The sequence below is a fragment of the Ailuropoda melanoleuca genome, chromosome 4, assembly GCF_002007445.2.
Source record: "Ailuropoda melanoleuca isolate Jingjing chromosome 4, ASM200744v2, whole genome shotgun sequence".
NCBI classification, from domain to species: domain Eukaryota; kingdom Metazoa; phylum Chordata; class Mammalia; order Carnivora; family Ursidae; genus Ailuropoda; species Ailuropoda melanoleuca.
Window position 1 is genome coordinate 49,999,005 of NC_048221.1, and position 25,928 is coordinate 50,024,932.

Consider the following 25,928-nt stretch of genomic DNA (forward strand, 5'->3'; position numbering starts at 1 on the left):
ATAAATACAAGGCAGGCTTGTAGAACATTTAGTAAGTACAGGAAGGTATAAAGAAGAAAATAGAGGGACACCTGGGTGGCTCAGTGGGCTAAGCGTCTGCCTTGGCTCAGATTGAGTCCCACGTCGGGATCTCTGCTCAGTGGGGAGCCTGCTTCTCTCTCTCCCTCTGCCTCTCCTGTTGCTTGTGCTCTCTCACTCTCACTCTCAAAACAAAACAAAAACAAAACTTACATATAACAAATAGAATATACATGGAAAATTTATATATAAATGTTTTATTATTTATACAATAAATATATCAGAAATATAAAAACATAAATGTAAATGTTTCATGTGTTATATAAATATAATAGATTAATGCACTATATATCAATCAATATTATACATAATTAAATCACATATTTCCTTATAATATATTTAATATATTTAATCAGTGTGTTTAATATATTTGTAACATTTATATTTGCAAATATGTACATATATACTTATGAAATATTATGAAACATAATTTATACTATATAAATACATTATATATTTGCACAAAAATATATAATGTATTTTCCGTTATATGCATAGTTCAAATTCCTGCTTTCTATATAGTATAAAATGTTATAAAATTTATATGTAAATAAAAAATTTATAAAATATATAAGCATACTTAATATTTATATAGTAGATCTCCTATTAAAAATACATGGATTTGATGCACCTGGCTGGTTCAGTCGGAGGAGCATGCAACTCTTGATCTCAGTGTCGTGAGTTCCAGCCCTACTTTGTGTAGAAATTACTTAAATAAATAAAACTTAAAAAAAAAATAATGCCTCTCAAACTTTAATAAATAAATAAATATGCATGGGTCAGAACCTACATCCTAACATGTGTATCTTTTTTTTTTCGTGCCATAAGTTTATTTATAAACATACTGAGTATATTGAATTCGAAAGTTTGATCCATTTTTCAAAGAAATTGCACCTTTTAAAATGCTCCTTTTCACATCTGTTCAATGGATTAATTAAAACATCCTTATTTCTTAAGTAGTTGATGTCTTACTATAAAAAAAGAAAGGTACAACAAATCCAGATCCAAAGTACACAGTCATCATAATTAGTAACCGCCACATGTTTTCCCCTGAAAATGGCAAATTCTTCCCAGGGCCCTCCTCATAGTGGCTCCTGCGGACTACAGAAGTTGTGAACCTCCGAGTACTCTATCCCAACATAGTGCTTTTGGAAGTTCAGCAAAAGGTGCAGAGACCCAAGATGGAAGACATGGCAGCACCACACCAAGTCCTGCTCTCACTGAGTTGGTTTCCATTCCACCTTCTGCTTTCCATCTTCCTGAAGTTTGTTAGTACTTGTGATCCGCTGTCACCTTCTTGACTATCCTTTTTGTCCTTGTGGGTCTGTACATTTTTTTAAGTGTTTTTTTATTATATTACGTTAGTCACCGTCCAGTACATCCCTGGTTTCTGATGTAAAGTTCCATGATTCATTAGTTGCGTATAACACCCAGTGCACCATGCAATACGTGCCCTCCTTACTACCCATCACCAGTCTATCCCATTCTCCCGCCCTCCCTCCCCTCTGAAGCCCTCAGTTTGTTTCTCAGAGTCCATAGTCTCTCATGCTTCGTTCCCCCTTCTGATTACCCTCCCTTTCTTTATCCCTTTCTAAAATGTGTATCTTATATCATAAAAGAGCACGCCTGTAATTGTTAATAAGATTTAATTATTAATGTAAGTGAAGTGCCCAGCATGTAGTAGTATAGAAATGGTGGCTGTTATTACTATTAATTATTATCACTAATAGACTATTGGATCTTTATTCTGTGTTGAGTATCACACTTAATGCTTTAGGTGCATTATATCTTTTTTTTAAAGATTTTATTTATTTATTAGAGAGAGAGCCAGTGCGCACCAGTGGGGATGGGGGGCTGGAGAAGGGCAGAGGGAGGAGAAGCAGACTCCCCACTGAGCAGGTAGCCTTACCTGGGGCTGGATCCCAGGACCCTGAGATCATGACCTGAGCCAAAGGCAGACACTTAACCAACTGAACCACCCAGGTGCCCCTAGATGCATTATATCTTTTAATCTTTGTGTTAGTCCTATTATCCCCATTTTCCTGATGAAGCAACTGAGGCCCAGGTTAAGCCCTTGCCTGGGTGGAGTGTACTAAGGAACGCCCTATACGTGTAGGGAATTTAGCGATTCCCCAGTTCTGGCTTTTTTACTTGTTTCTTGAATCCTTGCATTTCTTTCTTTCTTTTTTTTTTTTTTAAAGATTTTATTTTATTTATTCGACAGAGATAGAAACAGCCAGCGAGAGAGGGAACACAAGCAGGGGGAGTGGGAGAGGAAGAAGCAGGCTCACAGCAGAGGAGCCTGATGTGGGGCTCGATCCCATAACGCCGGGATCACGCCCTGAGCCGAAGGCAGACGCTTAACCGCTGTGCCACCCAGGCGCCCCCCTTGCATTTATTTCTTAAAATGCTGTTTTCTTTGAAGTTTTGCAGGTCTGGCGCAGTCGTAGGGGTGGTTGGGGGCTGTGTGGTAGAATCCCACATCCCTGCAGCTCACACGGGGGTGTTTATCCTCTTCTTCCCACAGAAGGATTTACTCCTCAGTGAAATCCCAAGCAGCACCACCTCGCAGTGCTGCAGGAAGACGGGCGTGGAAAAAGTGATGGCTAAGGAGATCTGCCAGAAGTACCTGGAGAAGAGGGTTGGGAGGCTGCTGGAGGACTGTGCTGAGGCCTTGGCCATGGCTGCCTGCATCTGCCTGCGGAGGCGAAATGCTGACTTGGTGGAGGTGAGCCTCATTCTCAGCCTTTACCCCCTGGTGATGGGCCGCATGGTTCTGCTTTACCAGGGACTGGGGTATGGCTCGGGGTTGAGGCCTTTACCTAGATGGCATTTCATAAACCAGGGCTGTATTTGGTTGCAAGCAGCAGATGGTATTGGAGCTCATAGAAGCTGAGCAGGGAAGTGATGGGTAAGGGTCACTCAGAGCCTGAGGGTGGTGTGCTGCAGGCCTTGGGGGGTCCAGGATCCCAGGCTCAGATGTTAACAGAACACTGCTTTCTCTGAATCTGCTTGATTCTTCCTCTCTTGCCTATAGACTCCCTTTTCTTTGCCTCTATCCTTTTGGCTAGGGGATATGGTCTGTATTGTTTATATGTTAAGTTCTATCCCCACTGAGAGATCAAGTCTCCTGGTACCAGTTCCAGTCTCTCAGTGAGAGAGCCTGTTTGGCCTACCTAGAGTCAGCAGTCCACCTGATGGCCAGTCAGGTAAGGTGAGGGGAGTGGGGTCCAGTATGTAAACCTAGTGGTCAGGGGTCCACCCCAGAAATGTGGAAAGGGCTAAGTCCCAGAGGAAGGGAGCATCCTTAGCCCAGGGGCTAGGCAGATACCCCAGAAATCAACCACATTAGAAGATAAAACATTTTCCTATGGATAAAACACTTTCCTATGGACATATAGTGGTGGTTTCCATGGTAATAGGTGTAAATTTGGGGACAACTGCTAGATATTTCTAAGGACCGAAGAACTGCCTGAGAGGACTCTTTGAGACCGTCTAGCTGAGTGATTTTCAAGTAGTGTCTGGCAGAGAGGGGCTCCTTGAAATTACCTCAGGAGTTGCTTTCAGCAGCAAAAGGGTGTGGGGAGCTGCAGGCCCCACCCATGACTACCACCAGACCCCTCCTTTCACTTCACATAAGCACATGAATTCTTAGGAATTTATTTGAGGGAAGATTTAGTAGCTGAAAAAAAAGTCTTCAGACACCATTGCTGTAGCCCAAGCCTGCCATTTTATAGATAGGGAAGTAAAGGTCCAGAGAGGAGAAGATGAGGCCACAGAGTGAGTATCTTTCAGAGCTCTCTGGACTCTTGGTTCATTTCCTTGTTCACCATCTTGCAGCATGACGTGGCAGGAGCTAGAGACCCGCAACTTGAGACCTGAGTCATTGTTCTTTGCCTGGGCTGTTCCCCAAGTGCCCGAGTGGTACAGCAGTCAGTCAGTCATTCAGGACTTGTGTGCTGGGCCGCGGGCGGGGGGGGGGGGGGGGGGGGGGGGGGTAGATAAATTGGTTAACAAGGCAGGCCCAGTTCTACTCTCCTGGAGCTCTCAGACAATGCACAGTAATCGTCTGGGTGGGGAGCAATGGGATAGCTTGTGATGGGGCCCCACCCAGGGGGGCTTTTCCAAAGGAAGTGATGCGTAAACAGACAAAGAGCAATCCAAGCAGATGGAACAACTCACGCAAATGGCCTGAGGTGAGAGAAAGCCTGGCATGGTCAAGGGTCTGGAATGTCAGAGTGGCTAGAACAAAAAGTACATGGGGAAGAGTGGCTTGTGGTGGGACTGCTGAGGAAGGAGGAGCCCAGTAATTGAGGGCTTTGCAGGCACAGTTAGGATTTGAGGAAGACACTGGGGGTTTGAAGCAGGGGTAAGACATAATTGGATTTATGTTCTGAAAATATCTCTCTCCCCGAACCACTTATTCCTTCTTTCAGGCTTTCATCTCTTCATTTATTATATTCTTTTGTTCATTATATCAGTTAAAGGATACTCAAAGAAGCTGCTATAATGAGGAGACTCCAAAATCCAGTGGTTTAAATGAGATAGAAGTTTATTCTCTTTATCTTAACCCTTTGACTGTAGGCAGTACAGAGCTGATATGACAGTGTCACTTTATTGGGGACCCGAGGCTCCCTTTGTATTGTTGCCCTGCTATCCTTCCTATGTGGCTTCAACTTCAGAGTCCAAGATGACTGCTCTAGCTCAGGCCATCACATCTGCATTCCAGCCACTGAAAGGGGGTTAAGAGAAAGAGGAGAGCACACTCCCTACCTTTTTTTTTTTTTAAAGATTTTATTTATTTATTTATTTGTCAGAGAGAGAGAGCGCAAGCAGGGGAAGCGGGAGGCAGAGGAGAAGCAGGTCCCCGCTGAACAAGGACCCTGGGATCATGACCTGAGCCGAAGGCAGACACTTAACCGACTGAGCCACTCAGGCGTCCCCACTCCCTACCTTTTAAAGATGTGACCTGGAAATGCACACATCACCTTTTCTCACACTCCCATAGGCCATAATCTAGTGACATGGCTACACCTAGCCAGAAGGGAATGTAGCTTTTAACTTGACAAATATTTATTGGGAATATACTGTAAAGATTTGTCTCAAAAGGTGACACTTGAACTGGACCTTGAAGGATGAGGAGGTATTTGCTGTGTAGAATAAAGGGGATAGGGCGTTTGAGGTATACAAAGAAGAATGAGAAATGGTCCTTGCCCTCAGTATTTCACAAACACACTAGGAAGATGAGAGGTCATCTGGGTCATGGATTTGAAGACAAGTAAGCCTAGGATCAGTGGTCAGCTCTGCTACCTACTAGCTGAGTAGCCTCAGACAAGGAACTTAACTTCTCTGATCTTTTAATTTTTTACCTATAAAAACTCATTGTGCATCATGTGTCAGATATACTATGTAAATTGCAAAGGTGCTGAGCAAGTGAGATGTGTCGTTATTAAGGGTATGTATGTATGCCGTTTGTGTGTGTGCGTGTGTGTGTAAAGAAGAAGCATTCCTTCCCTGCCTCCTTCTGATTTCCTAACGTCCTTAATTAGAAACACCTCAAGGGTAAGTAATATCTATATTACTTAGGGCATTTCCAGTTCAAAGTGATAGAACTCAGGTCAAACTCTTAGTGTCTCTCTCTCTCTCTCTAACACACACNACACACACACACACACACACACACACACACACACACTCTCACACAGCAAGGGAGATTGGGAGGCACTATATGAATGAGTGAATGAATGAATGAATGAATGAATGAATGAATTTATTGGCTTATGTAACCAAACAGCAGACAGGACAGGCGTTGCTAGGCCAGTTAGACCCAGGGTCTCCACGAGCAAATGTGCATTTACCTGTGTCTCTGTGCCTGTGCCCCACTTCTCCATCTCTTGCCTCTGCTTTATTCTTTGCAGGGGTCTTCATTTTTTCCTACTGTGAATGGGTTTTCTTTGTAGGTGGAGAGTCTGGGTCAACCACTAGAAAGGAATCGGGAGTCCTTCGTCAATAAGTTTTAGGTAGAAAATCCCAGAGAAGGATTCTGATTGGCCAGCTTGGGTCACATGCCCAAACCTGGATCATTAACTTGTCAGAGAAATAGGATACAATGATTGGTCCATCTTGGTCATGTGCTCTCATCTATGGCTAAGGTAGATGGGGCAACATCAGCTCTGTTCAAAGGGCTTTCACTGTTCTTCCAGACAAAGCAACAAGAATCAACATGTTGATTCTTCATTGTATCTCCTGAGGCCTGGGATACCTATAAGATTTTTGATTTCAGAAAGAGTCTTTTTTTTTTTTTTTAAAGTAGACCTCCATGGCCAGCCTGGAGCCCAACGTGGGCCTAGAACTCACGATCCTGAGATCAAGACCTGAGCTGAGATCAAATGTCCAATGCTTAACCAACTGAGCCATCCAGGTGCCCCAATTTCAGAAAGAATTCTTGTCTCTTCTCTCCCCAAGGTGTGTGGCTCTGTGGCTGCTGTGGAACAGCGGCTCAGAGGTCAGGAGACATTGCTGCCTTTGAGTGGGCTTTCTGAGGGCACAGGCTCTTCCTCCAACACCCCAGAAGAAACAGATGACGTGGACAATTCCAGCCTCGATGCCTCCTACTCCATGAGGGTAGTACCCGGGCCTGGGGCTGCTGCCTCACTCCCCTCAACAGAGGATGGAGAAGGCAGCCTGCGGGTCTGTGGGGGAGTGCAGGCAGACAGCTCCACTGTGGCCTGTGGCAGTCCGGAGCCTCCCCAGGACGGTAAGTGTGTGGAGATCTGAGTGCATATGCGAGCTCGTTCATGCGTCTCTAACTCAGCCCATCATTTATTTCTTCTGTCGCTCTCATTCACTCATTCTTTGACTATTCAGCCATTCACCTACCAGCAGACTGCACAAAAAGAAACCTTGGATGGGGGTCATCCTTGATACCTACCTCTCTCTCTGGCCCCTTTTGTCCGGTCCATCACCTAAATATCTCTCAGCTCCAACTGCTTCTCTGCATTGCCTCACCTCCCTCCCACCCCCTTTGGCTAAGCTACTGTCCTCTTGCTGGATGACCACACAGCCTTCTGTATCCTCCCTTCCTCCCTAATCCGTTCTGGCCCCTTACCCCATCCTTTCTCCGGGGACCAGCCAGAGTGGTTTTTATTTATTTTATTTTATGTTATCTTTAGAGTGTTTTTAAAAAACAGCTCATGCCATCCCTTGTTTAAAGCCCTTGTGTGGCTCCCCATCGTACTTAGGGACCAAGTCAAAACTCTTCCTATCTCTCTCCTATCTAAATATCCCAGGCTTCCTTCAGAAATAAAAATTTGGAAGGCCTTTTCAATGCAGTGTCCCTCTCCCCTAGTAAACATGGCTTAATGAACGTCCCAGGCTCTACCACTCCTATTTCTCCTCCTCCCACTGGGAAAGGAGGGAAAAGAGAGAGAGGGTGTAAGTGTTCATCCCAACCTCTCCTACCCATGGAAGGAGCATGGAAGCCCCCTCCTTTTGGAAAAGTGGGGGCAGGTGGTGGGACTTCACTGCAAAGGCAGAAATAATGAAAATGCTCATTACGCTCAGGGCCTGATTCACAAATCTGATTTAAGTGAGAAACTGACCAAGTCTGACTTTATAAGAACTATAATAATAGTAACTATTTCCAAATGCCTTTTGTTCAAGTTCTTTCTTTAAACTTTCTGTTCAACATCAGCTGCAGAGACTTCATGGAAAATCGAGATCAATGAGGCCAAAAAGAAACTGATGGAGAATATTGTGTTCTACAAAGAAGGGAAACTGGACAGCATTGAGCTTTTTGGCCCCTGATGACTAGAGAGCACAGCTTGTCCTCAATTGGAAAGATGAACACCAAATCAAGAAAAAAATCTGAGGCAGAATCATAATCTCCCAGGAAACACCAAACATCAGCTTTCCTGGGCAGGAGAGAGAAGCTTCCATCTTACCAGAGTGAGTTAGGGAGGAAGGGACCTTGGCTTTTCAAGACACAAAAATCCATGAAGTCATCGTTCTTTCTGGGATTTGTCAATCAGAGCTGGGCATCTGGAGACCAAAGTGGAAACCCTGATCCATGGGCCCAGGATGTGGGTGATTTTGTGGTTTTGGGGTGTGTGTGGTAATACCCAGCTCACACCCCTCAAGAATGGAGGGAGGATTGTCAGTGGCACTTTCCAAAGTTAAATCTTTCTGGGTCATATTTGCCGACAACCACCTGCCAGTTTCCATGGCCTGAAAGATTCTTAGCTTGTGGCCCAGTGCAGTTCTTAATCCACAGCCCAAGGTCTTGAGTTTACACATGCCAGACACCTGGCAGAGGGCTCGGCAGGTTTTCTACTTTCTCCCTCAGAAATCCTGTAACCCACAGATATTTATTTAATGCCTCCTCCACACCTTTACCCTCCCATCCCACTAATGCTAATATTTTTAGTGGAGCTTTTATTTTGAGAGTATGTATTATTTATGGGTGAATGAAGACTCAAGAGAGCTAGTTTCATGCCCAGTTCTGTTGCTATTTAAACCAATTATTTAATTCCTGGAACCCTGGTTTTCTTATAAGCAACACCTGTTTGTTTTCCTTCACTGGGTTGTTGGAAGGAACAGGTGAGACATGGCTATAGAAGTACTTTGAAAATGCACGTGTCCTTTTTTATAAAATAAATAAAAAGACATTAAACATATATTTCTGCCATGTACCTAAGGTTTATGCACTGGGTATTTTTCTGAAAAGTCATGTCGCAAATCTTTTTGTGAAACAAGTGTTATTTTAAATTCAGTGCGTCCTATTTTAAAGAAGCCTACTGTAGTGATTTTCTTTTTTTGTAAAATAAAAATACATTCATAAAGTCAAACAGATCTCTTGTAATTGGTTTTGTGTCCAGATGAATTTGTTTGGAGAAGGTGCTCTGTACCCATGGAGCACCTAAGAGTTGGGTGCTGGCTATAAATGTTGGTGTTAGTAGCTCTGTGATCTTGGGTCAAGTTAGGGAGTTACTCTGAGCCTCTGTTTCTTCATCTATACAATGGTACCCGTTTCTTGGGTTTGTCAGGGCAAGGGGAAGATCTTGCTTCATGAAAGCATTCAGTAGTCCCCGAACAAGGTCAGCTTGGTACTGATATGTAACAAGCTGGGTGGGCTCCAGTCCCAGAGAACAGTAATCTGTACTGACACCCCTGTTTTAAACTCTGGTGGCTGTGAGGATTCAACTAGAGTGTGTTACATGCCCCAGACAGGACCGGGCATGTGGTAAGCACCTTACAGTTATGAGTAGGGTACTTTCAGGGCTGTTTGAGCAATAGAGGGCTAGTGCCAATAGGGTACTGGTTATCTAGACATACCTGCATTTCCAGACCACAGCTTCATACATTTGTGGAAAGGTCAATGAACTTCTGACAATTTACAGACCTTTTCCCCTTAGCAAGCTGTAAATACATACACACACATTTCTGTATATCAATTCCAGGGGCTCACAGGCACCATGATGCCTTTCTATGAATCCTCACAGGGAAGGCCTGACTTTTTTTTTAGTTAATAAATGCACATGACCAAAAAAAATCCAGTAGTACAAATGATTATGTGGTGGAAAGAAAGCCTTTTTTCCCCACTGGGATTTTAGTGTCTCCCTTCTTCTGCCCTGAGGCAACCACTGTTCCTTGTTTGGGGTATCCTTCCAAAAGATGATGAAAATTTTATCTTTTTGCTTAACTTCAGCAATCATTAGATTTTCATTAGAAAATTTTCATTAGAAAATCAAAACTGCGAGTTAGATTGAACTGAAGCAGTTGGAATTTCTGGCTTCAGCATGTGTATGTTTTCTAACATCCTTTTTGGCCGTTCTTCCTTAATATTTTTGGATTACTTTAGTCTTTTTGCCTGGTATTCCTTTCTAAGGATATTCCATAATTTATAGGACTAGTTTCCAATGCTGGATTTTGAGGTGGTTTTTCATTCTGGTAACTACAAACGGTGCTGCCTTCCAAAGGGGTTGTATCAATTTACACTGAATCAGGTATGGGAATGCATTTCCCCACATCCTCAGCTACAAAGAATATTATCATGCTTTTTGATCATTGACAATTTAATAGGTGAAAATTTATAATTTTACTTGTATTTTTAAGTGACAGAGGTAGAGCCATTTTTTTTTCACCTATTAAAGAGCCCTTCGTAATTCGTGTCTGTTCCTTGGTTCATTTCTGTTTCCATTTTATTTTTTTAAGGTTTTATTTTAATTCTAGTTAACATGCTTCCATTTTAATACTTAAGTATCTCATTAAGAAAGTTTCATCAGATGCATGGGTAGCTCAGTAGGTTAAGAACCTGCCTTTGGCTCAGGCCATGATCCCGGGTCCTGCGATCCATCGAGCCCCACATCAAGCTCCCCGCTCAGAGGGGGGTCTGCTTCTTGCTGCTTCCCCGTTTGTGCGCACTCTGTCAAATAAATAAAATCTTAAAAGTTTTTAGATAGTAAGGACATCAGCCCTTTGTCATGTGTTGCGAATATTTTACTAAGTTTGTGCCTTGTTACGCTGATATTTTTCGCCCAGTGAAAATTTTACATTTTACATTTTTGTGTAGCCCTTTTTTCCTGTGGCTCCTAACTTCCGACTCTGCCACTTTCTGGGTGTGTCACTTGGTCTCTCTGAGCCACAGTTTCCTGCTCTGCAAATGGGGTCATGATGTTGGCGCGGGTTCGAGGAGAGGGTCGGGACGGGAACCCGTCTGGCTAAGCCGCGAAGCGGTGAGCAGCGGGGAGCGGCACTGTGGGATGGAGGTCCGCGGACGCCCCCAAACCCACCGAAGGCTGGCCGGAGGAACTGCGGCCCTGCCTAGCTTCGCGCTCTTCGGGCCCACGTGAGTGGCTCCGCCCCGCCTTGCTTCCGACCAATGCCTCCAAGCCTCCTGGCCAACAGGAGAGCTCCGTCTTGCTCGGAGTCCCGCCCCCTGCCGATTCGAACAATGGGTGCCTTCCGTTCTGGGGAAGGCCCTCCCCTGCCGCACGCCGGGCCGCGGGCCGCAGGGCTCGTTCCGGGAGGCGGGCGCAGCGGAGGCCGGTGTGTCCCGAGCTCGGGTGGAGGCCGAGCCGGGGCTGCGGGACTGGGGCGGGAGGCGAGCAGGTGGCCGGGGCGGGACTTTCGGGCCGTGGGGGCGGCGGGGACGACGTCTGGGCTGCAGCGGCAGGGACGGAAGGGGCGGCCGGGCGAGCCGGAGGGTGTCCCGTGGCGGCCGATGGGTCCGGCCCTGCCCTGCGGCCCGCCCTCGGCATTCCGGGCCTCTGGGCCAAGCGCCCGCCAAAGGCTGTGGGTCCGGTCGCCATGTGTGGACTCTAAAGCGCCTTGTAGTCTTTTGAAGCGCTTTGACATCCCCGAAGGGCTCTGTATTGCAAACTAAATCGAAGCGCTTTGTAATCCCGGAAGCGCTTTGACATCTCCCTAGTAGCGTTGTGCAAACTGAAGCGCTTGGTGATCGCGGAAGCACGTTGTGGGTTTGGAAACCAAACCGACGCCCTTAGTAAATCTCGGATCGTTTTGACTAAGGCGAAGCGCGTTGGCATCTCCGAAACCTTGAGAACTGTGATGGGCAGTGGAAAGAAGGGGGAAAGGTCAGTGAGGCCCCTGACTCTGACCTTCTGGCTTGTCCTCCCCGAGGAGACCCAGGGTGGCGGGAGTCTGAAGAGGGCTGGTGTTGGAATCCAGGCCCCCTCTTTATCTTGCAGGTGCCCATGGCGTCGGAGCGGCGCAAGGTCAAGTACCACTGGAGCAGCACTTCGGAAGGGTGTCCCCGCAAGCGCAGCTGCCGCCGGGAGCCCAGTGATGTGGCCCCCTCCAGCCGGCCAGCTCCTAGCTCTGCGTCGAGTTCAGGAGGGACCAGCAGCCCCAAGCGCCTGAAAGTCCAGAAGGAGGACGATGTGGCCTGCACGCCAAGGTTGCCCTGGGGCTCATCCTGCGGCAGAAATTCCTCCTCCTCCTCACATTCCTCTGGCCCAGGTGTGGGCGGGGCTGCCGCCAAAGGCTGCCTGATTCGGAGCAAACGGGGATTCCTTTCATCAGGGGGATCCCCTCTTCGCCCTGTCAACCCCTCTCCAGAAGAAATGGCTTCTCTAGAGGAGGAAGCCTGCAGCCTTAAGGTAGGTGGCTGCGACGCCTGGAATCGGTGAAGCCCCTTCCACGTGGATTGAGCTGTTGGTGGAAGGAGCCTGAAAGGGGTCATGTCCTTCAAGATCTTTGGGGTCTTCCCAGAGGTCTGCTTATCGCAAGCCCGGGAGACCAAGGGGTTGGTCAGCGGGGTGGCCTACAGTGCCATAGAGAGGTAGTTTTCAAACTTGGCAGCACTTTAAAACTACTTGGAAGGCTTTTAAATACTTGTCCCTGCTTCTCATTCCGATTTAACTGGGCTGGGTTGTGGTCTGAGTTTCCAGATTTGGGAATGCTCCTCCAGTAATTGTACTGTGCAGCCAGGTTGGAGGATCCCTGGGTAGAAGGTGCATCGTGTACTCCCGTAACCTATTTATTTCAGTTGTAGATTTAAGGATTTGTGCCCCTGTACTTTGCACCTCTCTGAGTCATAGAACTGAAAATAAGAATTTGGTTCTTGGTGTAGCTTTTCACCAAAGTTATAGTTTCTAGCACCTTGGGGTTTTGCTTGGTGGGTAGGGTAGAGTTTGTTTTGGAGCTTAAACATTTAGTTCCCCATGGGGAACATGCAGGAAGGTTTCTCAGAGGAGGTATATTTCCTCCACTGTTTCGTTTTATATGAACTTAAAAAACGGTGAAATTTTCCTGGTGAGGAAAGGTTGAACATTGAGTCTGTGAGAAATAGAAACAAACGCAATTCATCTCATAGTCGGCTGTTTCCCTGGTGAGTGAGTGAGTACTAGCTAACGTCGCCGGCTGAAGTGGGAGCTTCATCTGTTCTTTCAGTCAGGTTTTGAACAAATATTTTTTGAGGGCCTAGATCATCCCAGGAAAGTTCTAGTTGCTTGTGATTCTCCAGTAACAAAACAGATCACTGTTTGCATTCTGGGTTTGGAGGTGAGTTCTGTATGTGGAAGAGTAGAGGAAAAGTCTTAGTTGGCTGAGATGGGCTGCCTTCAGATAAAGTGATCTTACAAAAGCAATGAAAAAAAGGCCCCAAGGAAAGTGGGTTTGTCTCTAAACTTCTGCTGAGTGGTTAAATTATGTGGAGCTGAGAAACTAGGCTGTCGTTGGCCGTTTATCCTGGGGAACTCTTGGGTGGATCGCTCCAGGTGCTTTCACTGTGGACCTCATAGAACTCCTGTATGGCACATGGTGGTTTTTGTTTTGTTTTGTTTTTTAAGATTTTATTTATTTGAAAGAGAGAGCATGATCGGGGTGAGGGGCAGAGTGAGAAGCGACTCCCTGTCGAGCAGGGGACCCAACATGGGCCTCAATCCCCGGACCCTGGGACCTGAGCTGAGTGCAGATAACCGACTGAGCCACCCAGGTGCCCTTGGATTTTTTTTTTTAATAGTGATTTCAAAAGCTTTGTCTTTAGCATAAAAATGCATATTGAATATGACTTAAAGGCAAATCAAGTAAATATGGGGCTTTGCCCATACAATTGAATCTTGTCATTAATCCTTGATAACAGTTTTTCACTTCTCTTGGGCACAGTATGAAATAATCTCGATTGATTGCGTTTGACTTCAGTGATGATTAGAGATAGAATGAAGCCTTTTGAGAAGGGCAGGAATCTGCCTGTCTTTCAGGTGTGCTGCATCCCTGGCTCAGGCTGTCCTGCAGACCAGGAACCAAGTTTTGAAGGTATAGCCTTTAATCCAGGTGGGTCTAATTCTATCATGGACCCACTTTTATCTTATTTAGGCCTAAGGGGTCTTGTTTTGCCAAAATCAATTTAATGGTTAAGCATGGAGCAGTGAGTAGTCTGCTCCTGTCTCAGAAGTTGTGGGGTTAGTGCGTTGCTTTTAGTCAGTAAGCTCTTGAGGGTTACTGGGTGCCAAGCGCTCTGTTGGATTGTGGAGCCCTGAGATGGCTTCTGAGGAGCACACATCCTGGTGGGAGGGCTTGAGAAGTCACAAGACTGTCTCATGATATGTGTGGAGCATAATAGCCCAGAATGGAGACTGGAGAGCTAGGTAGGGGGCCGATTGCAACGGGGCTTTAGTAACCAAGGGAATTTGGATTTTATTCTAAGCCATTAGAGAGTTCTATAGAGTTTTATACACAGGGAAGGCAGATGTGCCTTCTTTTTGAAAGATCACTCGTGTTGAGTGAGGCTAGATTATGGGGATGTTGATATTATTAATCTTAATTGTCCCTCTCTAGCACTGCTAAGGGCTCTGCCTGTAGTTAGTTTGAAAACAAGGTACAGTACTTGACTCATCTTGATGAATTACAAAATGCCTTTCTTATCTTCCTCTCAGTCTGCACCTCTTTCCCTTGTACTCTGCAGTCATGTCCAACTCGTTTTTCTGGTAAGTCCTAAGTCCTGTCAGCAAGCACAGCCCAGTGGCACTCACAAAAACGACATATTCTCCCCCTCCATTCTTCTGTGGTCTCCTTATTCCTACTTTTTACCCACCTATCCACCTGTTCTGCATTTGCTCTGTAAATTTTGAGAGGTAAACACTTGGCTTTGTGAGTCCCCCATTATCTGTCTCCTCCCCAGCTGCAGCACAGAGGTCTCAGCCAGGTCGCAGAATATTCAGAGGGGAATGTTCTGGCTTTGGTAATAATGCCACAGACTGGGTAGCTTATAAATAATAGAAATTTATTTCTTACAGTTTGGAGGCTGGAAGTCTGAGATCAGGGGGCCAGCATGGTCAAGTGAGGGCCTTTTTCTGGTTTGCAGGTTTTTCCTTCTGTCCTCACATGGCAGAGGTGGGCAGGGGAGGTCTCTTGGGGACTTCTTAGGAGCACTAATCACATTCATGAGGGCTTCACGTTCATGACCTAATCACTTCCCAAAGGACCTAATACAGTCACCTTGGGGTTAGATTTCAACATATGGATTTTGGGGGAACCCGTTCAGACCATGGCTAGACTGGGCAATTTGGATTCACTAGAGATTGCTGCTGGCCAACTTCTTTTTGTTTGCTCCTTATTTCCTCTAGGACAATTGTTTGAGAGGTTTTCTCAAATTCTAATGGTAGCTGATCTTCCTTTCTTGTAGAGAAAGAGAAAAAGATTAAATTTGTCTCTTGTGAGCACCTTCACCTACCTTATATTATTAGTCTTTAGTATGACCTTTCTACATTTCTATATTCACTTTAGGGAAGAAAGACTGGAAGGGAGAATTGGAGCATTTATGATGTGATAGACTTTCATCAAATAGGATTCTCAGTGTTTGACCCATAAGCTCTCACGTAATCCTGAGAGTCTTGTGAAATAGGCAGGATTATCTTTATGTGTCAGTTAACAAATATTTACATACTGGTTAACAAATATTTGAGCACCTAGCGTGTGTAGGTGCTGGGAAAGAGACACAGAGATGTTAAGTAACTTGACCAAGGCCATCCAGCTTTATGTGGCAAAGCTGTGCTATCCCAGATCAATGGGACTTCAAAGCCTGCATTCTTTTTTTTTGTTTTTAAATGATTTTTTATTATATTATGTTAGTCACCATACAGTACATCCCTGGATTCCGATGTAAAGTTCAATGCTCCATTAGGTTGCGTATAACACCCAGTGCACCATGCAATACGTGCCCTCCCATCACCGGTCTATCCCACTCCCCCACCCCCTCCCCTCTGAAGTCCTCAGTTTGTTTCTCAGAGTCTGTAGTCTCTCATGTTTCATTCCCCCTTCTGATTACCCCCCCTTTCTTTGTCCCTTTCTTCCCCTACCGATCATCCTAGTTCTTATGTTCCATAGATGAGAGAAATCATATGATAATTGTCTTTCTCTGCTTGACTTATTTCACTTAGCATTATCTCCTCCAGTGCCGTCCATGTTGCAGCAAATGTTGAGAATTCGTTCTTTCTGATAGCTGAGTAATATTCCATTGTATATATGGACCACAGCTTCTTAATCCAGTCATCTGTTGAAGGGCATCTCGGCTCCTTCCATGATTTGGCTATTGTGGACAATGCAGCTATGAACATTGGGGTGCATATGGCCCTTCTCTTTACTACGTCTGTATCTTTGGGGTAAACACCCAGTAGTGCAATGGCTGGGTCATAGGGTAGTTCAATTTTTAACTTTTTAAGGGACCTCCACACTGTTTTCCAGAGTGGCTGTACCAACTTGCATTCCCACCAACAATGTAGGAGGGATCCCCTTTCTCCACATCCTCTCCAACAATTGTTGTTTCTTGCCTTGTCTATCTTTGCCATTCTAACTGGCGTAAGGTGGTATCTCAGTGTGGTTTTGATTTGAATTTCCCTGATGGCTAATGATTTTGAACATTTTTTCATGTGTCTGTTAGCCATTTGTATGTCTTCATTGGAAAAGTGTCTGTTCATATCTTCTGCCCATTTTATGATTTGTTTATTTGTTTCTCGTGTATTGAGTTTGAGAAGTTCTTTGTAGATCTTGGATACCAGTCCTTTATCTGTGGTGTCCTTTGCAAATATATTCTCCCATTCCGTGGGCTGTCTCTTAGTTTTTTTGACTGTTTCCTTGGCTGTGCAGAAGCTCTTTATCCTGATAAAGTCCCATAAGTTCATTTTATCTTTTATTTCTCTTGCCTTTGGAGATGTGTCGTGAAAAAGGTTGCTCTGGCCGATGTCATAGAAGTTGTTGCCTATGTTCTCCTCTAGAATTTTGATGGATTCCTGTCTCACATTGAGGTCTTTCATCCATTTGGAGTTTATTTTTGTGTATGGTGTGAGAGAGTGGTCAAGTTTCATTCTTTTGCATGTAGCTGTCCAATTTTCCCAGCACCATTTATTGAAGAGACTGTCTTTTTTCCACTGGATGTTTTTTCCTGCTTTATCAAAGATTAGTTGCCCAAAGAGCTGAGGGTCCATTTCTGGGTTCTCTATTCTGTTCCATTGGTCGATGTGTCTGTTTTTGTGCCAGTACCATGCTGTCTTTGTGATCACAGCTTTGTAGTACAGCTCGAAATCTGGCATTGTGATGCCGCAGCTTTGTTTTTCCTTTTCAACAGTTCCTTGGAGATTCCAAAGCCTGCATTCTTACCACTGCGGCCCTCTGAGCCCCTGCTCTGTCGAGGCCCAGTGTTAGCATGAGGGACGGAGAGATGAAGAGGGCAAGACCCTCCCCTTGAGGAGCTCTCTGCAGGGTGGCACGGCCCAGACACAAAAAGCCATTGTGTATCTTGGCTCTCGAATGACAGAGCTTTCCTGTGTGATTCTGGTTCCTGCGTCTTCACCCAGCAGATGTCTGGTGCTTGGGTGGAAGTCTGTGCTAGGGGCTGGAGGTGCGAAGAGGAAGGCAGTGGTTGAGGCACTGAAAAGTCCTTTATCACCGAGCGTTGCAGTGGAGTGTTATTAACAGGGGCATTTGAAAGTACCAAGGGTCAGAGGAATGAGTGACTAATGTTGAGAAAGTCCTCACTGAAGAGGTGCCATCAGAGTTCTCCTGACAGACAAGGAGGAGGAGAGGACATTTCAGGCAGCATAACAACGTGTGTCCAAAATGTGTCAGGAAGTGCTGCTGGTCTGAAGTGCTTGGGATACGACTGGTTCCTGAAAGTCCTCACTTCCCTTTTCTCCAGCGCCCTTCTTCATTCCTGGGCACCTGGGTATATGGACAAAGGTAGGAGAGGATGCTGGAAAAGATGCATGGGGTCCAGCCTGTGAATGGCTTCTGATGTCAGGGTCAGGAGTTGGGGATGTTCCTGTGGGCAAATGCAGAAGCACTGAAGGGTTTTAAGCAGAGGTGTGATGTTGGCAGATTTTAGAACTCCTCTGGCACACTGTGGAGAAAGGCTGGGAGGGTGTAGGCAGGGAGCTGGGTAGGAACCGCTGAAATCGTGCAGGCTGACGGTGATGAGGGCTGGAACAGCATCTCCACTGAATCTTTCCCTCCTGCCTTCAGAGATGCATAATTCACCATGCAGTACTGCCAGGAAAATGAAATCTCTCCTGTATGAAGCCAGGTGGTTTGTGTCTTCTTTTGAACATAAGGCCTAATCTTTACCTTTATAGCCTCCTCTCCACTTCTGAAAATCTTGGGTGATCTGGCTCCATTTCAGGTCCTCATGGTCTTTGACATCACAGCCTTTGCTCCTGTTGCTCAGTTTTCGTACCTCCGCTATTCTTCCTTGGTTTCCAGGATATTAGGGGGAGCTTGAGTTTGCCTCCTGGTTCTGCCATTTACATGCCATGTTACGAGAGGGATGACAGCCATGGAAGCTCTGAGAACTATAAGGCCACATGAAAACATAAGGTATGGGGACGCTTGGGTGGCTCAGTCGGTTAAGTGTCTGCTTCAGCTCAGGTCATGATATCAGGATCCTGGGATTAAGCCCTGTGTCTGAGTCCCTGCTCAGCGGGGAGCCTGCTTCTCCCTCCCTCTCTCTCTCTGTCAAAAACATAAAATCTTAAAAAAAAAAAAAAAAAGTATTCTGATTCTAAGCCTTTTTTCTCCCACAGGTATAGTCCTGGTCTTCACTACCAGGGTTGGCAAACCAGTGGTCCATAGGCTGAATGTGGCCCCACTAAGTCCTCAAAAGAGTCAATATTTTGGAGATTTCACATTAAAAATACATGCCTCCAGTCCACACCTCTACCTTGAACTGGAGACTTGAGTGACCTTCTTCTGCTTCCCCACTTTCTACTCCCTTTTCCTGTGTTCTTTTTCCCTCTGGTACTTTTCACTCTCTGACATACATATGTTGCCTTTCTTCTGGTTTTCCTTTCCCTCACCACCTAGAATAGAAGGTCCGGTAGCACGTATTTGTGTATGTTTCATTGGATGCTAAACCCGCCGATTCAGAACAGTGCCTGTTCTGTGTAGTAAATGCTCAACAAAAAATTGCTGGCTGGGTGGAAAAATGAATTCAATTTGAGATTTCTTGTTTTATTTGAAAAACTGAAATCCATGACTCTGGGTCTGTACTTGTGAGTGGCAGCAGTTTGTTTGAAGTGAGGAGCTGTGACCCTTCAGAAGGTGCAGGGGCTCCTCTGTTTGTTGTGGACCTTGTCTTCCCATGTTGTCCTATACCGGCCCTGGGGCGGGGGTGGGAGGGCAAGGAGAGGGGTAGCTGGTCCCATAGACAGAGGTGGGGAGGTCAAAGAAGGGATTTGGGAACTTAAAGGATGAATAGGAGCTTATCAAGTATAAAATGAGACTGAGGCAAGGGTGTCACAAGCAAAGGGAATTAGGTTTGCCGGTGACGGTCTGGTGGGGACGTCTGAGAATGGTGGGCAGTTGACAGTAGTGAGAGAAGTGAGCCCGGAGAAGCAGGCTGGGAAGTTGTGGCCGTGTCCCGTAGGGCATGCCCAGGGAGCCTTGAAGTTTGTTCTTAATATTTATTAGATTTTCTTCATATGGAAAGGTATAAAAAAAGGCTTATCATCTCCTTTCACAGATGATCCCTATAGACATTTTTTAAAAATGTCCACCATGTTAGAAAATTGAGAGAGGTTTAAAATGAAGGTAGAAGCCACCTTTCCTGTCCATCTCATCAAAGTTAGTAGCTGCCAACAATTTGAGTACTTCTAGTAAAAACTATGCCATACTACTGTCTAGATTTACGTATTTCAAAAGACTTTTTTTTAAACAAAGATAATACGTACTTCTTGGAAAAAAATTCAAATAGTATGAGAAGTCGATAAAATAAGCGTAAGCCTTTTTGTGTAACCACTCCCTTACTGATGGACATCTCTTGGAGTAGACCACTTTTCCTCATAGAGAAAAAGGATAAGCAAGCTTAGTGTGGAATTCTTTCTCTGTATATTTGAGAGGGATTTAATACAAATGAATTAGAAGTGCAAGTTGTGGAGCTTGTAGAAGGCCTTGGGATAATGGTCAATCTAGGTCATAGCTGGGAAGGTTTGGACTTCACTGCTTTCGAGATGATTCTAGGGATAGATTTGTGGAGCGTTCTTACCCCATGGTGGGATTGGATCGGATCTGAGTTTCACCGTAAATTAACATTGAAAACAAACATTCTCGTTCCTGGAATGAGTAAGTGCTGAGGGGAAGGCAAGAAGGGGCTGAGGCTTCACCTGTGTTTCTGAGGAGATTAAGAGTCAGGGGGTAGTTCCAGTCTCTGGACTGACTCTGTAGCATTCTCTGGGAGACCAGATACCTTCCAGCGCTGGGGTTTTGATTCAGGGCAAGGAGTTGGCAGAGAACTTGATTAAAGCCTGCACTCTGCCCTCAGGACTTAGAGAGATTGGAGTCTATCCTCCCTGGGCCCTTGGGTCTCCTTGACTCTTAGATGTGGGATTGGGTTAGCTGGTTTCTAGAGACCCTTCCGGTGCTGAAATTTTGAGCTGCCCTTTTGCCTGTGTGTGTTCTCAAGTGTGTGGTAGTTATTGGCCTCAAGGAGCTTACAGTCTAGTGTTATTAGACTGTTCACCTTTCCGCTCATTCCTGCCTGCTGCAGTGTGAGGGTATTACCTGATGAGCATAAGAAATGGCAGCAATTAGGCCATTTTACAGTGGCACTTCTCAGTGGGGTGGAATGGAAACCTCCGGGAGAGAATCTTTGTCTTACCCACTGTAACCTTCCGTAATCGCCCTTCGGATAATCCTTTCACGAACTGTGATTTTTCTCCCCCCCTTTCCAGGTTGATTCAAAAGATAGTTCTCGTAACTCTACGAACTCTGAATTTGCAGCTGAAGCGGAGGGTCGGAATGATACAAATGAGGAACCAAACAAGGTGCAGAAAAGGAAGAGGGATAGATTTCGAGACCAGGGCTCTACAGTGATCTACCTGAAGGCTATCCAGGGCATCCTGGGAAAGTCGATGCCAAAAAAGAAGGGAGAGGGTGCCACAAGGGCAACACCGACCAAAGGAGAGCGCCCTAGCCGTGGAGAAGGGCCAGCCAGGAGTGTCACTGTGTCTCCTCCTCAGAAAGGGAAAGAGTCAGCCCCGGAGGTGAGAGCAGAGGATGAAAAGCCTGCACCGGAGAGGAGCAGCTTCTGCGACAGGAGAGTGGTGATAGACCCTCAGGAGAAACCCAGCGAGGAGACAGCTGGTGACCGAAGGACTGTCGTTGACAAGCACTCTCCAGCCCTCGAGTTTTTGGATGACTCTGACTCTCATTTAGAAAGCCAGAAGGTGAGTTGAGCTTATACCAAGCATGGGGTTTTTAATTGTCTTGATGATATGTATTTGGTCTTTCTAGTTTAATCCTGAGTGTTACCCATTAAGAGCAGCACAGCACTTACCGAGGACTCCAGGACAAACTGGTGGTTCTTTTCTACAATACCTTTCAGAGTTACTAAGAAATCTCAATTCAGTGCTATCTTTTTTTTTTTTCTTTCAATTTAGAATTTCTGTGTTTGTTAGGATATGTATTTGCTTGCCCTAACAAAGGCTAAAATAACAGCGACTTAAAGAAAATAGAAGTTTGGCTTGAGGAGGGCTGCACAGCGTCAGGGACCCTGGTGCCATCTGTCGTGATACTTTGCTGTGTCAACCCAGTCTCCGTCTGTGGTCTGAGTGGCTGCTCGGATAGGCCCCTGAGGACAATTACGTTGACATTCCAGCTAGTAGAAAGGGGAAGAGAGAAGAGGAAAATACACTCCCTCCCTTTCAAGAGCTTGACTCAGAAGTTGTCCACGTCTTTTCTGTTTAGCTATTGACGAGGATCTAGAAACCTGGCCAACACTGAGCTGCAAGAGACTCTGGAAATTAACTTTCATCTGGGAGACTTATATCCAGATCACTTTTATTGCTCTTGAAGGAAAGAACGGTATTGGAGGGAAACTAGCAATTTTTAACATAGTTTATGACGGGGGTGGGGGAGGAGGAAGCATTCCTCTGTTGTACCCATCTCTGCTTCTCTTTACTTACGCTCTTTAATGGAAGCTCCTTGAATCTCTTTAGCTCTTTCTTCTAGTACTTACCTCCGTATTTCTGAATAATCTTGCACTGTGTATTGATTTTCCAGTTGTAGACATCTGTGGACTGCCTACTTACAAGATGAGAATTTAGTTCTCCACACTAACTTCGGCAGTACCATACCCATGAACCTGTGACCTCTCCTCGCAGCTCCCTGTGTTGTTGTCACACAGTTTCTGGCTAAATCTCTTGAAGATTTTATTATTACCAAGTTCATAGCAGAGTGACCTCGTATACTCGAATCACATTTCCTCTCGCACAGTTTATGTTCCTTGGAGATCATCATTGCCTTGTTTTTTTCCTTTAGTTTTCTCTGTACCTATCACTAATTCATCCCCAGATTGCTAATGCCATAAAATTCTCCTCGATATTATTGAAATAAGTAATCCCATTTTTCTTCTTGGAGGTGTACCTCTCTTAATTGCTTCCTTAGAATTCCCGTTTTTTCCTGTTTTCTTTCATTTTTGCTTTCTTTATGAGTAATTAAGGTGAGTGTATATAATATTTTTTCCCCATTTTTGACATAATTTCTAAGAATGTTAGTGTAATGTTTTGAATATTCCTTTTTTAGAGCATCCTGTTCTTGTTTTGAGATCGTGCCTTCTCTTTGAGAATATTATAGGTTTGTTTTGAAGTTTCCTTCTACTTTCTACACTACTTTTTCTCTGAGTTTCCTTCTGATTTTTTTCTCTTTTTTTTCTTAAGTATTTTGGTTTCTATCTTTTATGGTTGGGCTCTACTGAGATGCGTTTAAAGATGGAACTTTAAAAAGCTGATTGAAGTTCTAAGTGTGTGGATGGGCTTACCGACTGCTGGTTTCAACGTAGGCTGATGACCCTGGGTAATTTTGTGGGGGCCCCAACTGGATCTGTGGCTTCATCTTCAGATGAAGTACCCCTGGGAGAAATGCTCCACTCCCCCACAGAGGAGGCACACATCTGGCTGGTGCTGCTCTGAGAGTCAGGTTGAGGGAGGTACCTGGGTCCTCACTGTCCAACATGTGATGGTCCATCACCCTTGATTGTGTGTCCATTGCTCCTGATTATTCCATAGGCTCCTTGGCTCAGCTTTTCCAAGCGTGAACCGTAGTCTTCTGCTGGGTGGGGAAACAGACCCATCTGCACAGGATGGGAGCAGGGATCTCGGGACCTAACTTCACAGATTTCCACCTCCTTCTCCTGTTTCCATCTTCAGCTTCACCTTCTTTTCAGAGGTCTATTACCTCCAATTCCTGAGTCTTTTGGGGGGTCCTGTACTGTGACTCAGCCTGATTCTGGGCTTTTCTCACTGCAGGCTTAGGCCTTCTGTGATCTGCTTATCCAATAACCATTCATCTATCTACTTTCTAGCAGCTGATTTTTATTTAATTCGCTTTGCTGTTTTTCTTTATGCTTTCTCTTTGTAGGTTTATGCCTTTTCAAGTCACCTCCTATAATTTTCTTCCTTCCTTCCTTCCTTCCCTCCTCCCTCCCTCCTTCCCTCCCCTCCCCTCTCCTTTCTTCCTTCCCTTCCTCCCCTCCCCTTCCTTCCCTTCCTTCCCTCCTTCTTTTTTCTTTTCTTTTCTTTAGAGCATGCATACAGAGGGTGGGGGAATGGGACAGAGGGAGAGAGAGAATTTTAACCCATGCCCAGTGTGGGGCTCAATGTCACGACCCTGAGATCATGACCTGAGCTGAAATCAAGAGTCGGACGTTTAACTGAGCCACGCAGGTGCTCCCATTTCCTATAATTTTCAAAGGGTTTTTTTTGGTAGGAAGGGCAAAAACTACATGGGTTATATATAACTGGAAATCCCAAGAACAGCAGGTTTTGTAACCTACTTTTTCTGCTAACTCTGTGACGGATGCGTTTTCTGTCTGATACTGATCATGCTCTTGTTGGGCTGCGTATAATTCCCCTTGTTTGGATGAACCTTCCAAACTTATACGCCTGAACTGCTATTTGTCAGGCTGGACATTTAGATTGTCTTCGTTAGGTATATATTTAGAGGCAGCAGGATATGGTGGGTAAGCCCTGAGTGTTGGGATCAGATAGTTTGGGTTCCAGTCCTGGCCACCTGAGCTGTGATTGTGAGAAAGGCACTTAACCTCTTTGAGCCCCAGTTTCTTCTGTGTAAGAAGTTAGAGTTCTTGAAATCTTATTATGGTTAAACAAATGAAGGGATCAGCAAACTTATTCTGTAAAGGGCCAGATAATATTTTAGGCTTTGTGGGCTATATGGCCTCTGTTGGAACTGTTCAGCTCTGCTGTGGTAGCATGAAAACAGCCAGAGACAGCATTTAAGGGAATGGGCCTGACCATGTTCCAGTGAGACTTTGTTTACACCAGTAGGCAGTGCATTGGATTTGGGTTGTGGGCCACAGCTGGCAGAACCCTGAACTGATACATGAAAATACTTTGCTCAGTGCCTAAGTGTATAGTAGGACCTTAATAAATGTAACTTAAAATTTTACCATATCGGTGAGACTGTAAGGCAATCGTGAACATAGGTAATGTCCCATTTTCTCAAAAAGAAAATCCAAAAACCTTTTCTCAGCCAACTTGACCATATAAGCCTTTCAAGGACTTAGATGACATAATTTTAAGTCTGTTTATGGCATGTATTTCTAGTTACACGTGCATTTTTGAATTCATATTTTTTCCCCACTCTGCCATTTTCCCTATTCTCACATTTCATTAGATAATTTTATTGGAACTTTTCACATGTCTTTGACATGATCTTTGTTGTCCCTGGAGTTCCTTTTGAGTCATGTAGCCTGATTTCCTGACCTTCCCTGATAATAAAAATGAGAGAATCTGACCCAGGTCTGAGATGGGACGTGGGAATTGGTATTTTTAAACAAATACCCCTGGAAGATAGAGAACTTTGGGAAGCAATTAGAGGACGTCATCTACTCTTCCTTCTGATTTGGAATTTTTAGTTATTTTTATTTTAACTTTTTACTATGGAAAATTTAAAACACTTAAGAAAATCACCCATACACCCGTCACTCATCTTCAACAATTAATTCACTGCCAATCTTGTCTTTTTTTTCTCTCCATGATTTTTTTTTTTTCTTAGTAAAGTAGGCTCCATACCCAACGTGGGGTTTGAACTTAAAACCCTGAAATGATGAGTCACATGTTCTGTGGTCTGAGCCAGCCTGGTTCCCCACTCCACAAATTATTTTGAAGCAAATCCCAATTACTGTATCATTTCATCCCTAAATATTTCATTGTGAATCTCTAAGAGATCTAGTGATCTTTAGGGAAAAAAAAAACATAATTACAATTTTATTAGACCATATACACACATAGAGGATCCTTAATAACATCAACAGTCCAGTCATTGATTAAATAATCCTGTTTGTTTCATGATGTTTTTAATTTGTTTGAAACAGTATCTAAATAAAAGCCATAGGTGGCAATTTCTAAATTTCCCAAGTCTCTTAGTCCCTATAGATTTTCATCCCTCCCATTGTGGTGTAATTTTTCCATTGTAAAAAAATAGGACATTTGTCTTATAGTTTTCTGCAGCCAAGATTGTGCTGATGAGATGTAGCACTTTTTGAATCCATGTATAATGCTGTCCCTGGAAATTTATCCCTGGTTGCCAATAGCTGTGCCTGTCACACTCAGGCAGTTGTGGTTCATTTTTTCTGGAAGTGTATTTTGGGATTGCTACCATGTAGCAACTTCCAATTATTTTTCAGGTTACTTTTTGAGTAAATAATATTCTCGTGTCTCGAAAATAAAAAAATAAAAGCTATTTAGTGAAAAGTAGCTTTCCAACCCGGTCCTGTGTTGCCCTCCCTATTCCTCCACCTGGGTGCCACTCAGGGTAGTCTCTCAAGTACTTTTCCAGTATCTCTTTATGTGTAATCACTTAACCATATTGCCTTTTTTTTTTTT

At 44.7% G+C, this 25,928-nt stretch overlaps 2 protein-coding genes and 1 pseudogene across 7 annotated transcripts in view; 2 read left to right on the forward strand and 1 right to left on the reverse strand.

The window, feature by feature from the left end:
- Positions 1 to 8,924, forward strand: part of IRAK2 (interleukin 1 receptor associated kinase 2) — a 65,235-nt gene extending 56,311 nt beyond the window's left edge. For both annotated transcript variants that reach the window (XM_011232039.3, XM_011232040.3), the window contains 3 exons: positions 2,606 to 2,806; positions 6,544 to 6,835; positions 7,772 to 8,924. In XM_011232039.3, the coding sequence (XP_011230341.1) occupies positions 2,606 to 2,806; positions 6,544 to 6,835; positions 7,772 to 7,884 (606 nt within the window). In that variant the 3' untranslated portion in view covers positions 7,885 to 8,924. The remainder of the gene's footprint in view (positions 1 to 2,605; positions 2,807 to 6,543; positions 6,836 to 7,771) is intronic.
- Positions 1,024 to 1,219, reverse strand: LOC100468865 (annotated as a pseudogene).
- Positions 8,925 to 10,778: 1,854 nt separating the features above from the next.
- Positions 10,779 to 25,928, forward strand: part of TATDN2 (TatD DNase domain containing 2) — a 29,636-nt gene continuing 14,486 nt past the window's right edge. The window contains exons 1-4 of one of the 5 annotated variants that reach the window (XM_034658766.1): positions 11,106 to 11,124; positions 11,608 to 11,672; positions 11,787 to 12,197; positions 20,757 to 21,251. In XM_034658766.1, the coding sequence (XP_034514657.1) occupies positions 11,793 to 12,197; positions 20,757 to 21,251 (900 nt within the window). In that variant the 5' untranslated portion in view covers positions 11,106 to 11,124; positions 11,608 to 11,672; positions 11,787 to 11,792. Of the gene's footprint in view, positions 10,925 to 11,074; positions 11,188 to 11,297; positions 11,673 to 11,786; positions 12,198 to 20,756; positions 21,252 to 25,928 lie in introns of those variants that run through there. The other 4 variants (XM_034658765.1, XM_034658768.1, XM_034658767.1 and 1 more) reach the window with 4 other exon arrangements.